This window comes from Lycium barbarum, chromosome 9 (genome assembly GCF_019175385.1).
Source record: "Lycium barbarum isolate Lr01 chromosome 9, ASM1917538v2, whole genome shotgun sequence".
Taxonomy (NCBI): domain Eukaryota; kingdom Viridiplantae; phylum Streptophyta; class Magnoliopsida; order Solanales; family Solanaceae; genus Lycium; species Lycium barbarum.
In genome coordinates this window covers 10,963,576-10,978,573 of record NC_083345.1, presented here as the reverse complement: position 1 = coordinate 10,978,573, position 14,998 = coordinate 10,963,576, and the positions used below count along the sequence as shown (strand labels likewise).

The following is a 14,998-nucleotide window of genomic DNA, read 5'->3' as shown; positions in this document are numbered from 1 at the left end:
GTGAGATTTAGAATAAGGTCAAACCCATCATAGACACCTGTGGTCGTCCACTTCTTTCATTTGAGCACCTAAAGTGACCCTTGTTCCATTTAAATACTTCAGGTGGATCATTCCTATTCCACTTAGATACTTTTTGCTCCGTTATCGAAGCAAAACTAACACCCAAGGGGGCGCCACCTCATTGCACATCCAACCAACCCAGAAGCCTCAATTTTTAATGGTTAAAACTCCACGAATTTACAAATTAGTGAATTTATAATTAAAATGAGTTGGCATAATTTAAATGAGCTGACACAATTTAATTGGCCACTTAATCCACGTAGGAGACGACTGGTGTTGGTTTTGCTCCGATAACGGTGCAAAAAGTGTGTAAGTGGAATAGGAATGACCCACCTGAAGTGTTTAAATGGAACAAGGATCACTTTAGGCACACTCAAGTCAAAGAAGTAGACGAGCACATGTGTTTGTGATGTTGTGATGTGTTTGGCCATAGAATAACAACAAATCACAAGAATATGCTTAAAGAGTGGGAATCAATTTTGCTCCTGTAACAGTTGACCATTGGAATATTGAAAAGGAGAACTTCGTTGTCAGTTTGGCATTTTCATGTATAAGTCAACTTGAGAGCATTCTTCAAATTCTAAATCCATTCACGGCTACAACAAATGAGATGAAAAACTCCATTTCCAAAGATCAAACGCAGATTGTAATTTTTCCACTAGAAATCATCATAGAGATTCTTTCAAGATTACCAGTCAAATCACTCCTCAAGTTCAAGTGTGTTTCAAAATCATGGCTTTCTTTAATTTCAAGCTCTCATTTTGCTAAATCCCATTTAAAGATATCATCAAGAAACAACAAATTCTCACACAAAAAACTCCTTTTACTCTCCATGTATCTTCCTCATACTCTATATTCTTGCCCCCTTTATTCTGAACTGCATGAAAAATCCATTTCTTGTGTTAATGAACTAAATTTCCCTTGGAATCCATCTAATATAATAGCTGGTGTTAGTCTTTGTAATGGATTGTTCTTGATTTGCATTGGCATGTACAATAATAACTTGTTTTTGTGGAATCCATCTACTAGAAATACCAAGAAATTGCCTTCTTCTGGTAATGAGTATTCAAGGTGTGATGTTACTTATGGATTTGGTTATGATGAGTCTAATGATGATTATAAAGTGGTTGAAATTAATGGGGTTTACGGTATTCACTATGTGTATGGTGCCAATCTCAAGATTTATAGTTTAAAGTCTAATTCTTGGAGAAGGATGAAAAAATATGGTGATGCACTTTTTTCCCTTGATTCAGCTGTGTTTGTGAATGGATCTCTTCATTGGGCAGTGGCACATAATGATGGAGTTAGTACTTTTTGGGATATAGTTTCACTTAATTTGGAAAATGAGAAATTTGGGAATTTATCATTGCCTAATTATGATCCTGGTAAATGTAATGGTTCCACTTCAAGGCCATTAGGAGATTCAACTGATTTCGAACCTGGGATTTTGAATTGGGCATTAGGCAAATTAGGGGATTGCCTTGGTTTATTTTGTGACTATTACAAAGTTAAATTGGATGTATGGGTAATGAAGGAATATAACGCGAAAGGGTCTTGGACTAAATCAGTTTCCCTTCCTTATACAACGGGGATAGGGCCTCGTATTTCACCATTGTGTGTATTAGACAGCAACGAAGTGTTGTTGCACGATGGATCGCATGTTATGGTGTATGATGCAAAAAAAGATGATTACAAACGCGTGGAGATTCATGACATGGACGATAATGGTGTTGGAGCAGCAACTGTCTATGCTGAGAGCCTCGTTTCACCTGATCTTGACAGTACTGTAAATACGCCCGAGCTGATATGGTGATAGCTGCAAGAATGGTAAAATGCTAGCTAGTACTTGTGTATTCTTCTTGTGTTGCATTTGATGATTCTTTTGGACTTTTGGTGTTTTAACATGTTTCATTTCCGTCTTATTGTATTATGAATTGTCTTAAGATATTGTCTTTGACATCTAATTCATTGAAGATAATCTTCATTTTGAGATTTTCTGAAAATTCAACTTGCTACAATGTTTGAGAAGTCTAAAGTTACATTGGAAAATACAACAAATTACTTAAAATCTTTCATAAGCAACGTGACTTGAATCCGCCAGGAGAAAAAACTCCATTTCCTTAAGTGCAACTTCCCAAACAATCAAACCTTCTTCATGTTTATGGCTTTCATTTGCCAGAAAGTCTGCACATTTGTTCACCTCCCTCAATTTGTGTATATTAGTAGCCTTAGCGGTTTCCAACAAATACTTACAGTCTTCAATAATAGCCTTGATTTTTTTTACCCATCTTAAGAAACAGATATCTGCTTGTAAGCGACGAAATTGTGAAACGTTTTACTGTCATATTGTTCTTGCTTTATGCATATTTTATAACTGAAAGGGTCCTTAATTGTATCGCATGCCATGCTTTTATGTTGCTTTAGCATAAGCTTTTTAACTTCAGGGCTCTATTCATAATAATGTAGCAGTACTAGTACTAGAAGTAGGTAGGGAGTGGTCTTTGTTAGGGAGCAATTTACCTCCCAATGTGAAACTTTCCTACGCGAATCCGGATTAAGTCGGGCCCCAATACAGGTACCGAACACTAGGTGGGAAACCAAAAAACTAGTATCCGTAGAAGTAGAATTAGGGAAAGATGGACACAAGAATTGTCAGTAAATATGAACAGACATGTAACACAAATCAGAGCTGATATTTATAATCATCACACGAAAACAATCCACAATCTTTTACATTCTTTTTTAGTGATATAACAAACATAATTAAAACAAACATTCAGTAAGTAAGATGAACAGTGATCCTTAACAATGTCTCTGCACCATCAGTAACACGTTGACCAGCTGGTATTAGTGAACGAATTTCAGCAAATCCGCATGCATTTTTAAATTTACCAGTTCCTCCAGTAACTGAAATCCTTGACATTGTGCTTCCAATTTTAAAAACTCCAAAAAAGTTAAGACTGTCACCATATTCCCCTCCTTCAAACATAGCTGTAAATGCCATCATTTGAGTACTTCCATCTGCTGAACTTGCAACATATACTCCTTGTGCTTTTCCAAGATTTTGTGTACCTGTAAAAAAAATGTAAAATTCACTCAATATTTTTATCATAAAGCCTAAAGGGATATTTGCGCAAATGGCCTTTTTTGAGGCTGCAGTTTAAGTTTTGTCCCCCGTCAATCTAGTGGGCTAAATTTGTCCGTGAAAAGAAAGATTCATCTAACTACTTTTGAAGGCGAAATTTCTCCCACTAAGCTAATGTGAGGATAGAATTTAAAGAGTGGCTCCAAGAAAGGCCATATGGTGCAAATATTCCGGGCCTAAAGTTCAAGGATTGTATTTGTATTAGATTAGATAAAAAAAACATATTTTTGAATGTTTTGAATTTCCTTCGAAAACAAATGATGACAAGAGTTAATAAAACAAGAACTTAAAATCCTAGTGCAGTGAACCACTTATTTAAAAAGAGATTTTTACACTACACAACAACCCAACAAAGCCTACAACAGAAAATAACCATTGTCTTTATGTTTTCACAAATTTTAACCGGTATAATCATTAAACACCGTGAGTATAGTGATGATACACTTCTTATAGTTTGAATATACACCGACAATAACTACAACCTATTATGGCTAGAGGGGTGAAACTTTTTTTAGACAGCTGGCCAAAAATGTTAAAATCCCATTAAAAATATGTACTATTTTTGCGCTTTTCAGTTTCCTCGAGTTGAAATCAAAACTCAGATATTAAAGCGACACATAAAAGAAATGTTTAAACGCTAAAGCTAGTTTAAAAAAAGACGCGAGGGTAAGAAATTACGTGTCTGTAGTACCTAATGCAGGGGACGAAGTCAGGTAGTCATCGATGACTGTGATTGTTCCGAAACTGAGCCCTAAGCCATCAGGGCCTAATTGTGTATTCACAGTCTGTCCATTATTATTGTTGTTATTTCCACCTGCAAATGTTGTACCTGCTAGCCCTGTCCCTAGTGGAACACCATTGATATTGAATGTTGGTATTGCACCATTAGCATTAGGAATTGCAATACCATCTTCTGGAGGTTGAAAACCAAGTGGTACGGCAAATGGAATTTGTCCGCTATAAATGTTGCCTAGTAAACCAGTTATTGGCCGAGCTGTTGGATTATTTCCTCCAAGAATATCGTGCATGTACAATTCAAGAATTGGTTCTTGTGGTGTTACATGATCAATTGCAGCTACAAAGGGTGCAAAGTTGACGGATACAAGTACCAATAGGATTGCAAATTTGATGAACATTTTGGAGATTTTGCTTCTCTTTTTTCCTTTCTTTTGCTTCTTGGGTTTGGATTGAGATGTTTTGTTCTTGATTGAGTATGCAAATGAGAACAAGATTGGTAGTTTATATAGAGATGTGAATGTAATGGGAAAAAAGGTGGATTTGTTGTGAGACTCAAAAATGGTGCTGTTGGAGTTTCCTTAGTGTAGCAAGTACAACAGAACCTTACAAAGTTTTGTAAATATTATATATGCAAACATGGTATGCAAATTTGTTTATATATGACAATATATATATATATATACACACACACACACAAAGGGGAAAGCTATTGACAGTAATTACAACTCTTAACAGGTCGTAACATCTAGTCTCCTTTTTTCTATATTTGAGTTCAATCTCTGTGCACTGAAACTTTAAAGTGTTTTACACCATCAACCTATAAGTAGACCTACGACAAGAAGTTTTATAGAGCAAGCTCGATATGGTAACTTGAAAAAAATTAGTAATAACTTGTCAATTGTTAAATTGAACAGATTGGTGCATAAATTGTTTATTCTGTGAATGGATAACTGGATATAACTTAAATCCAGTGAAGGAATCAGGAAGTATATAAAGGGATCAAAAAATAATGTTAGAACAGCATAGGTGAGTTTCAAAATTGTAACCTAAAGTGACATTTGAACACCCTTTATCACTACACAAATAAATTCCTTTGCGTCTCTCTTTATTTGATTTTGAAGGTTTCTTTTCTTTTATGTCATATCTATTTACCCTTATAGTTTCTTTAAATATGTATACCTAAGTGGAAAGGCAAAATTATTAGTAAAAAGCTAGTAGTATTAGTTGTAGACTGGTCCATTATAGAGAAGATAATGATAATAGTAGCCCACTTGTAAAACCTAATCCATCTTAGTTCTCACTTTTGCCATTTTTAGCTTCCTCTTTTTTCTTTTTTGCAATTGCTGGATAATTCACTTTAAGTACTTTGGTTTTATTATTATCTAGCAAGTAGCAATAGAAGTCTGCTTATGCGGCTAACAAAAGCGTCAGTGGATGTAAGGAGGGAGCAGGAAAAGCGTGTCGTTTGTAATTGAAACAAAAAATCACTATTTTAGCTCTTTGTTAGATTGTTAATTCAAAGTAACTTGTGAGAAATTACCGGTTAAGTTGGTCCAATCAAGGAATAAAAATTTTGAAATTGATACCATTACTATTTAAGATGTCAACCATTTTCTTTGTTCATTACAAATTTTCAAATAGTTTAAACTGAATGCTCTGTGATTTATAATATTTTTGTAATTTTTAAGATATAACTTTTAATTTAAAGCAATTACTTAAAATATTGATGTTCAAACTCAAACTAAGTTTATTTTACCATCCTTTTTTGACAGATAGAATTTTATATAATAAGTAGCATATCACCTTTACACCCATTTTAAATTTCTAATTGTATATCCGAAAATAAATAAATAGATTTACAAGTTACAACCTACTGCAAATCCTACCCAAAATCCATGATTAACAGTATATGCGTGATTTTGACCGATCTTATTGTCTGTGAACTGAATAAAATTGAATTGCCAGTACAGTTAAAACAATTTATCACCTATTGTCATGAATTTTCTGTTTTGTTAATTGTCTAAGGTGATCCAACTAAGCGACAAAAAATTATACAAGCAGTCAGGTTGAGATGAGTATTATTTTTTTCCTCTCCTAAAGTATTTTTACAGTACCAATATAATTTAACTTGTTGTAGCAAGTCGTAATCGTATGCCTCATTTTGCATAACTAATATCTCTTATTGTGAGCGCGTAGTTTCCTGTAATTAATAATCTTTTAGGTGATTTGATGTGTAAAAATACTTTTACACGGTGTATATAAGTTCCGATTCTACTTGTTAATGAAGGTTAAATTTTGAATACGGAAAAGGGCCAAATATACCCCTCGTTATACTTTGGGTCCAAATATACCCTTATCGTTATACTTTGGGCACAAATATACCCTTCCACCGTTAAAGTTGTTCACCTTGGATATCCTACCCTACGTGGCAATGATATTTGATGAGGTGGATGCCACGTGGCATTTCCACCAGATCGCCCCTAACCCATTTTATTCCTCCCATCTTCCACCACTAAAATTTCCATCTCTCTGACCTTCTATGGACTGACAAAGGCTTTGATTCCATCATGGCATGTCTTAGGTTTTGGTTACAAGAATGTCGATTCCAAATTGATAGAAAAGGGAGTTGTGTTGGTAATGAGAAGTACAAGCCACTCTGGGACAAATAAGTTGATTATGGTCATCCTTTATTACAAAAATGCAATTTTCACTAAGTTCCCTTGATTATTTATCATAGTTCTAACAAAGGTGGTAAGTTTATCATTCTGGAAATCTTTTAGGGGTTCTGTGAGATCAAGAAGATTTAACTATTGTTATCTGTGTGTTTATTCCAATTTGTTGTAGTATAGGTTTGCTACAAACATCAAGCATCAGTATCACCATCTTGTTATAGTTTTCTATTAGCCAAAATGGATAAAAATAAATAATCTAGAGCTCTAACTATATGGCGATAATGGTGGTGGAGGGGTGGAAATTTTAGTGGTGGAAGATGAAAAAATAAAATGGGTTAGGGGTGTAGAGGTGGCAATGCCACGTGGCGTCCATCTCATCAAATATTATTGCCACGTAGGATAGGATGTCCAAAGTGGACAACTTTAATAGTGGAGGGGTATATTTGTGCCCAAAGTATAACAGTAAGGGTTTATTTAGACCCAAAGTATAACGAGGGGTATATTTGGCCCTTCAATAGTACAGGGGTGTATATTTGGCCCTTTTCCGTTTTGAATATTATAAACTTCCCATTACTACATTTAGAGATATTCTGCCAACTCCTTAATTGAAAGCTCTCTAAATCAACAACTTGCTGCAAGATTAAAACAAACAAAAAATATAGGGGATTTGATTTCTTCTTCAACTTCCCCATGGTAATAAGAATCTACAAGGCCTAAAAGTACATCTTAAAAAGGACATACACATGATACAAAACAAGTGGTAGAATGGGTAATTGAAGGGTGATAAGTGGCTTTTTTGAGTCTTAAAAACCATTTTTATTTGTAACATGAAATAACCATTTATCAACCAATGAAATCTTGCAAATTTTGTCATCCATTGGTTGCTAATTTTCCCCTTTTTACCACCTTTTGGCTGCAACTCTAATTATTTAGCAGCAAAAATCACACTGAAGTTGAGTTATCCATTTCCTGTTCTGGCTCTTCATGATCCATCACTTTTGTCTGTCTCACTACTGGCAATATCAATTTCCACACTGTATTCATAAGAGGTTAATAATGTTAGACATACATGAATTTTATATAATTTTTCCGGGTTAATTTCATGGATGGTCATCAAATTTTCAATTTTGAACAACAAAGAGTACAACATACAAGTACTTTAAAAGCACTAGAAAATACCAAAATCATGTCCATGAAACACAAGTGCGCTGCCGCCTCAACAACTCGCGTTATATAATATCGATTTGATAAAACTTTAAAGAAAAAAGTTTTATCTCCATGATGTGCCACATAGTGAAAGACGTTGGAATTTTTTTATTTTTTTTTTGTTTCTAAGTGGTGCCACATGAATATTATGTAAAATGAGTTGCTATACTTATGTGACAAATTTATGCAAGTGACAAACTATTTGCGTTTTCTAAGACTGTATGTTGAGTTGCTAACATGACAAATTTATACCTGCGACAACCTACTTGCCTAACAAAAGTTAGTTTTATGACTTTGATGAAAAAAGCAAACGTTGGATGACCATTCATGAAATTGACCCTACTTTTTCCCCCAAAGGGCACATCTATAGCAGACTTCCAAACCTTGAAAGCATAACAAGTTTGTTCTTTCTTTTTCTTTTCAAGTGGAGAGGAAATTATACATGTTTATCAAAATCTAATGAAAACATCATTTAACAATCAGTTGATCAATTGCCCTGGAAACAGAAAATTTTGTTATCATCTATTGAAAAATGAATGCAGGGTACATTGACTTACAATAGATTGTAGCAGCAAACCACTCATTGACTATCTTCACCCATGTACTAGCCCATCCAACATCAATACTCCATCTGTTCAAACAAGAAAATTGAATCAAATTAATGTTGGTATAGCACAAGTTCAATGTTATATTCTGGTATATAAGAATATTACTGATATACTTACTTTCTAGGCAAACCATCTAGATTCCAACTGATGAATAGCATAGCAAAGTACATTGCTCCTAAGGAGAACACTAGGTGGAAGAAACCATACTTATAGGGAACATCATCGTCTGATTGAACTTTATCCTTGCGAAACTAATAACACGAAGAAAGATGTAGTCATGTCTCAGCAAAAAAGGAAAAAAATACACAAAAAAAGATGATTTGGGATTTTGCGCATTCTGCCTGTCTGTTAGGGGCTAATGAGTTCTATCATGCAATTTCATTTGGCAAAATCTAGTTTCGATTCTTTACCACTGAGTTAATTGGATTTTGCAGCCTAACATAAATCCAACTTTTCCTCTAAATCTCACAGTCGCAAGGGAAGTGCCACAATGAGTATAAAAGGACATCTGAAGGGGTATAAGCTTACCTGAAATGTTTGCGAATCAATGCCAGTTGAGAACGTTGCCATGACGATGGCACATATACCAATCAAGAAACCCTATAATTAACCGGGAAAAGAATAATGATGAACTAGTCAAACATGTAAAATTACAGACAATCGAGCTGATTAAACACCTTATCTCTGTCCTCAGCGAGAAATGGAAGTATGATGCATGCTTGTGCAAACATAAATTGCCTCAAATACATGACTTATTCTTCAATAGGCTACTATATGTTTACTTTGTTCTCTTGGTTTCCCAATGCTTTATTTATAGTGTTTCATGGCAATCAAACATTATAGCCTCACTTACTTACTTCATTGGATAAGGCTCACTCTTTCCTACATTTTAATGGATATTCTAGTCTACAACTGTATATCTAGTTTCACTATTCATTCAGAAAATTCCACAATTGATGCTATTTAAAGATCCACTTCATGAACAGAACTATAACAGCCACAAAAGGAACAAGAAGTAGATTTGCCTTTGATATCCTCTTAAAATTCCTTATCGTCGCTGCTAAGTATCGCTAGCCAGCTACTGAAGATGATGACATTTACATGAACAAATTTAGATGAAGAAGTTTGATAAATATTATTAGGTGTAAGGAAAACAAGAAGAAAGGGCCCTTACAACTACAGTAGTCCAACCACCATGCCCACTGTTTTGTTGCTGAGGGCTGCATTTCTGAGTGGCAGGCTCACTGAAAACAAAGTGTAATCAAATAGACTTCATCACTTAAGTAAGAACCAAAAAACTGCATTGTTAAGGGGCAGGAATTGTAAGTTTAAAGCATATTTTCACACACTATTTAATCTGAAATTTCTGAAAAGCTTTTTCTATTCATTTCCATCTTACATGCATTCGTTGGGGATATCGAGTGCAAAATAGACAGCCTAAACAAAAAATTAAGAGGAACGGGGGAACTCAAAAGCAAAACAGCAACGTTTCTGACCTTCGAATAGCACTCCAACAGAGAAAGACAACATAAGAAGCCATAATCCCTGAAGATAAAAGTCCCCTATTTACCTGTAAATAAGCCAAACATGTATTAATAACATGTCCACTTGTTAGTAGAAAGGGATTTTCAGTGTTAGCTATCATAAAGATGATCAAGTATATGGGACGATCAAACATCAGAAAAGCATTTAAGCATAGTGAAAAATAAGTCCATCATGGAAATTATTACATTTATTTAGCATAGTTGGGGTTTCAGAGGTATAAACTCTTTTACTACAGCACAAACATCCCAAGGAAAACTAGTTCGTTGTAAAAACTTACCTTAGAGTGTAAGGATACGGCCATCATTACCAGCAGCAAAATTGCAGTCCAGGAGATAAAGAATATGTTCAGAATGCATGATGTTTTGGAGGCATAAAGCACATACATCACCATAATTCCACAAATGGAAGCGATGTAACATATTGTCGACATGAATAAGCCAAGGGAGCAGCTGTTTTTACAAAAAATACATAATGTAAGTAAGCCATATTGAAGAGTATCAGAAGATAAAGTTATTTAATTAATACTTTAAGATGTATTTACTTCATTTTTAAGATAGTTCACCTACTTAAATTGTACACGTATTGCAGAAGATGAAAAGAAGAATTATACAAGCTGTAAGGAATGATGCTCAGGTTGAATGATCTTTGTCCTACACGTGACAGCATGAACACATAGCATCCCGTCTATGAAACTTTTCTAATACCACCAGGCAAGGAATTCTTAGAAGTAAGACCCTGAGACGATTGACTATAAAGGCCCACTTGCTATGGAAAAATATAAATAAGGCTGAAAATGATAAACCTTTGCTTCTTTCTTTCATCAGGCATCCAATAGTTATTCCACCACGTGATGAACTCGATCACACTTATTAGCTGGAGGACAAGAAAGACTCTGCGAATACATAACAAAACCAGTATCAACTGTAAAGTGCTTCAGATTATGCAAACATAAACAGAACATTAGCACTACGGGATATATATAAGGCCAGTTCGAAAAATTTGAGCCACTATTTTTGCAGACCTTTATAGTAGTCATCCCATTCAAATGTCTACTTTTAAGTTCAGATAGGACGAAAAAATTTTGGTTGCGCACCAAATGCCTCATTTGGAAAATAAACTTAGGATAATCTATTGTTTATGAACATCTAAGTTAGAAGAGACATAAAATGGTGTGAATATTACCCTGCGCCCACTCGAGCAAATTCACCTGCAGAAAAGATAGTGATTCCCGTTTACTTTTGGTATTTCATGAGTGACTAAATATAATCAGATATTCTATAGAGAAAAGTAAGATGGAAGTTGCATTTAATGAAAAAATTCAGATGAAGCTAAAATGAAATGCTTTGATCAGAAAGCTTAAGCGTTCAATTTCGAGATTTTTTTCTTGCATTAACTCTCGAGAAGCTTACCATATAACTGGATGTAATCTGAGGGGATGAAAAATGGAATCACCATAAAAGTTATCAACATGACAAACTTTAAACTCCACCAGCCAGAATGCCATACATTGCGGACGTCATATAACTTGCTTGTGAAACATGTTGTGAGGAACATTACTAAAAAGAAAATCTAATAATGTATGTCAAGGATGCAAGAGTAAAAGATTTCTCTCATTTATTTGTCAAATAAGATGGTACCATTAAATCATATGTACTGAACGACTTTCTGAAAATTGTTTCAAATCACATTGAAGAAATCCCAATGTGAGCAATCAGGCCATAGTCCAGCAACAGAAGCATACTATTTTTAATCAAAGGAGTATCACTTTAAGAAAAAGGATACAAAGCAACCTAAACTCACGCGAAGAACCCCCATCGTATGAGAACATGCACTTCCTGCATTTCCACAGGCTTTTGAATCTGCAGAGAGAATTGGAAGGAAATCAATGTCCGTGCTAGAGTTACCAGAAGAAGTTAAATGGTAATTTCGCTAACTAGTTTAGTATGGTAAGTATATATAGTAGTTTTCAAGTAACGGTGAAATCATTAGAAACAGTTGTAGAGAAATCAGAATCTAAGTCATATGCGTGATGGAAATGAGTCGTAAGTCTAGTTGGAAGTGAATTGAATTATTGATCATGTCATAAAAGACCGTTATGGCCATGCCCTGATCGTCCACCCGCAGGCCATATTGGTCATGAGTTGAGAATGGGAATTGACCTCTATGTGATGGAATCTCCTGCTTACTTCATTTGCCTAGCATGCAACATTCTGTAGTAGCTAGGAGATGCAGAAAGTTTTGCCAAATAAATGCTAGCTAATGCGGTTGAATGCAATCTGTTCCTCTTGACAAAAAGATTGCAATGTCAACAATGTGGAACAGTAAGAATTTTGGACTTACATTGAAGCAGAGTAAGAGCCCTATCTCCATAATCACGGACGAACCAAGCTATAAGATTTATGATCAAGAATATAATGCCATAGGAATAACGAGCTCGCAATGACCTCTTGCTTTTAATTGAATATTCCATATTCTTCTGTTGTAATGCTACAGGGAATTCTTCCAATTGATCTACCTCATTGTCATCTATCTTGTCTTCTATCATCTTGCCTCAACCTTTAAAGCAGTGGCACCCTTCCCCTGTTAGAAGTAAAGCCAAAATCTTTTTAGTATGCATTTCTTATTCTTCATAAAAGAATCACATTGTGATTTGTAAAAATTGGATAACTTGCACAACATAGGACAACAATTATAGTCAAACACTCAAATTGCTTAGGCTTTTCAGAAACTAAATATGCATAACTTGTGAAGGAGAAAATTTACTTTTCCTAACTCTGCTTGTGTGAGCTTGCTCACATTGCTGGTGTCCCACACTCGGATAAAGAAAGAGGGTGGTAGGCTGACGAACAGTGTAAAACTAGCCAATTTTTCATGGATCCTCACAATACTGAAAACAAAATAAGCTAAAACGAAGAGTTCTAGATAAACAATTGTTTTCTTTCTGTTTACCAACTAGTAACTACCAAGAATAATTAACTTGTTGGGTTTCATGCCAAATTAGACAAAGAATAATTCCACTATAGCCAAAAGGTACCTGCATTGTTTCACTAGAATTGGACTTTGCAGCAAGAAGTTAATTGGTTAAACTTGTAAGCTTGTTCAAAACACACAAGCAACTAAGCCTATATATTTGGCCAAATAAACACACAAGAAAGCATCTTAAGAACTAGCAATAGAGAATGATTATAATATAAGAAACATTTACTTAAAGCTGTCAAAGTAAAAAAGTAAATACTAACCTTTTCTTTTCTTGAAGCTGGAGCCTGGAGAGTTAAAGACTTAAGTGCAAGTAAGCAACACACTCTAAAGCATGTGAGAGAGAATGAGGCTCTTTATAATTTTATACTATTATAAAAATGCAATTGAGAATGATTGTTTTTATTTTATAAAGAAGAGAGCTTTGTATTAAATAATTCAAGCATGAATAACAACTACCAACTTTTCACATGCAGAGTACCCTGACTATAACTATAGGAGTGAATAGGTGCTGGAATTATATATTCTATTTAAAATATGGAGTATACATAATATAATATTTTGCTAGCAATGTTGAATATATTGAGTATCATTTATTTCACATCCTATTACCTAGAAGTATCTCCTTCTCTAATGTTCTTCCAATGGAGAAGAACTTCTTGCTATACTTGCTGATCTTTCGAGTCCGGCGCCAAAATGACTTGTTTTTGGAGCTAATACATAAAAATAGGGTGCATTTTTTTTTATACCAAAATGGGTATTTCGTGGGCCATCCAACGAAATACCCAAACAAATACTATTCCGGTCCGGATATTGTTGCATTTCGCTACACTTGTAGCGAAATGCAACAATTTTTTTTTTTTTTTTGCATATTTCGTTTATATAAAAACGAAATAGGAATTTTTTTTTTTGTTTTTGTATTTCGTTTATATAAAAATGAAATAGGATAATAATTTTTTTTTATTTCATTTATATAAAAAAGAAATAGGAAAATAATTTTTATTTTATTTTCTTTTATATAAAAACGAAATAAGAAAATATTTTTTTTTTGTATTTCATTCATATACCAACGAAATAGGATAATTTTATTTTATTTTTTTTGTATTTCGTTTATATAAAAACGAAATAGGAAAATATATTTTTTTTTATTTCGTTCATATACCAACGAAATGTGACAAACGAAAAACCCCTTCTTTTTTTTTGTTTTTTTTTTTTACCGTTTTCTGCTCTCCACATCGCTGTGGTTTAAGTGTCGCATTAAAAAGTAACTTTTATTCTGTATGATATTTATAGGGTGCGGAAGGGATGCATGAGGGCAGAAAACGGTTAAAAAAAAAAAAAGGGGTTTTTCGTTTGTCACATTTCGTTGGTATATGAACGAAATACAAAAAAAAAAAAAATTATTTTCCTATTTCGTTTTTATATAAACGAAATACAAAAAAAAAATCGTATTTCGTTGGAATATAAACGAAATATAAAAAAAAATCCTATTTCGTTGGAATGTAAATGAAATGCAAAAAAAAAAAAAAAATTGTTGCATTTCGCTACACTATCCGGACCAGAACAATATTTGTTTGGGTATTTCGTTGGATGACCAACGAAATACCCATTTTGGTATTAAAAAAATGCACCCTATTTTTGTCTATTAGCTCCAAAAACAAGCCATTTTGGTGCCGGACTCCTGATCTTTTCATCTCTATAGTTTTTTTCACTACATTGGCAATTAGGAGGTCTTTCTGAATATAATTTATATACGCGGACTATGTAAAATTTATATGCTATAACATATATTTTTTGTTATATTTTAAGTGTTGCAACAGGTAAACTGTCTTATATATTCCCGTTGTCAACTCTACTCAAACATTTTGCCTATAAGTGTCTTGTATGTAACTCCATTCTTTTTATCATACTATACTAGGATTTAGGTTGATATACCTAAAAGTAAAATTGTACCTAATGCATGTATAATACTCCATAGACCATAGTAAACCATTGTGTATAGCCTAACGGTATCGATGGCAGTTCAGTGGATTCAACAATGTATTTGC

At 34.1% G+C, this 14,998-nt stretch overlaps 3 protein-coding genes across 4 annotated transcripts; 1 reads left to right on the top strand and 2 right to left on the bottom strand.

The window, feature by feature from the left end:
- Positions 1–384: 384 nt before the first annotated feature.
- On the top strand, positions 385–2,971 carry LOC132611626 (F-box/kelch-repeat protein At3g23880-like). Its single transcript, XM_060326029.1, has 2 exons — positions 385–446; positions 526–2,971. The coding sequence occupies exons 1-2, from the start codon at positions 385–387 to the stop codon at positions 1,871–1,873; spliced, it is 1,410 nt and encodes a 469-aa protein (XP_060182012.1). The 3' UTR covers positions 1,874–2,971.
- On the bottom strand, positions 2,837–4,897 carry LOC132610883 (dirigent protein 16-like). The gene is made up of 2 exons (XM_060325284.1): positions 3,897–4,897; positions 2,837–3,132 (listed from the first exon to the last, which is right to left on the bottom strand). The coding sequence occupies exons 1-2, from the start codon at positions 4,339–4,341 to the stop codon at positions 2,837–2,839; spliced, it is 741 nt and encodes a 246-aa protein (XP_060181267.1). The 5' UTR covers positions 4,342–4,897.
- Positions 4,898–7,222: 2,325 nt separating this feature from the next.
- On the bottom strand, positions 7,223–13,339 carry LOC132610210 (uncharacterized). 2 transcript variants are annotated; one of them, XM_060324497.1, is made up of 13 exons: positions 13,214–13,339; positions 12,315–12,554; positions 11,757–11,833; positions 11,384–11,543; positions 11,157–11,181; positions 10,777–10,866; positions 10,252–10,423; positions 9,926–9,999; positions 9,604–9,673; positions 8,958–9,029; positions 8,547–8,680; positions 8,379–8,452; positions 7,223–7,649 (listed from the first exon to the last, which is right to left on the bottom strand). In XM_060324497.1, exons 2-13 carry the CDS (start codon positions 12,517–12,519, stop codon positions 7,558–7,560), a joined length of 1,245 nt encoding a protein of 414 aa, XP_060180480.1. In that variant the 5' UTR covers positions 12,520–12,554; positions 13,214–13,339; the 3' UTR covers positions 7,223–7,557. The 2 variants fall into 2 exon arrangements, with proteins under 2 accessions (XP_060180480.1, XP_060180479.1); XM_060324496.1 differs by lacking the exon at positions 13,214–13,339 and adding an exon at positions 13,009–13,133.
- Between the last annotated feature and the right edge of the window lie 1,659 nt (positions 13,340–14,998).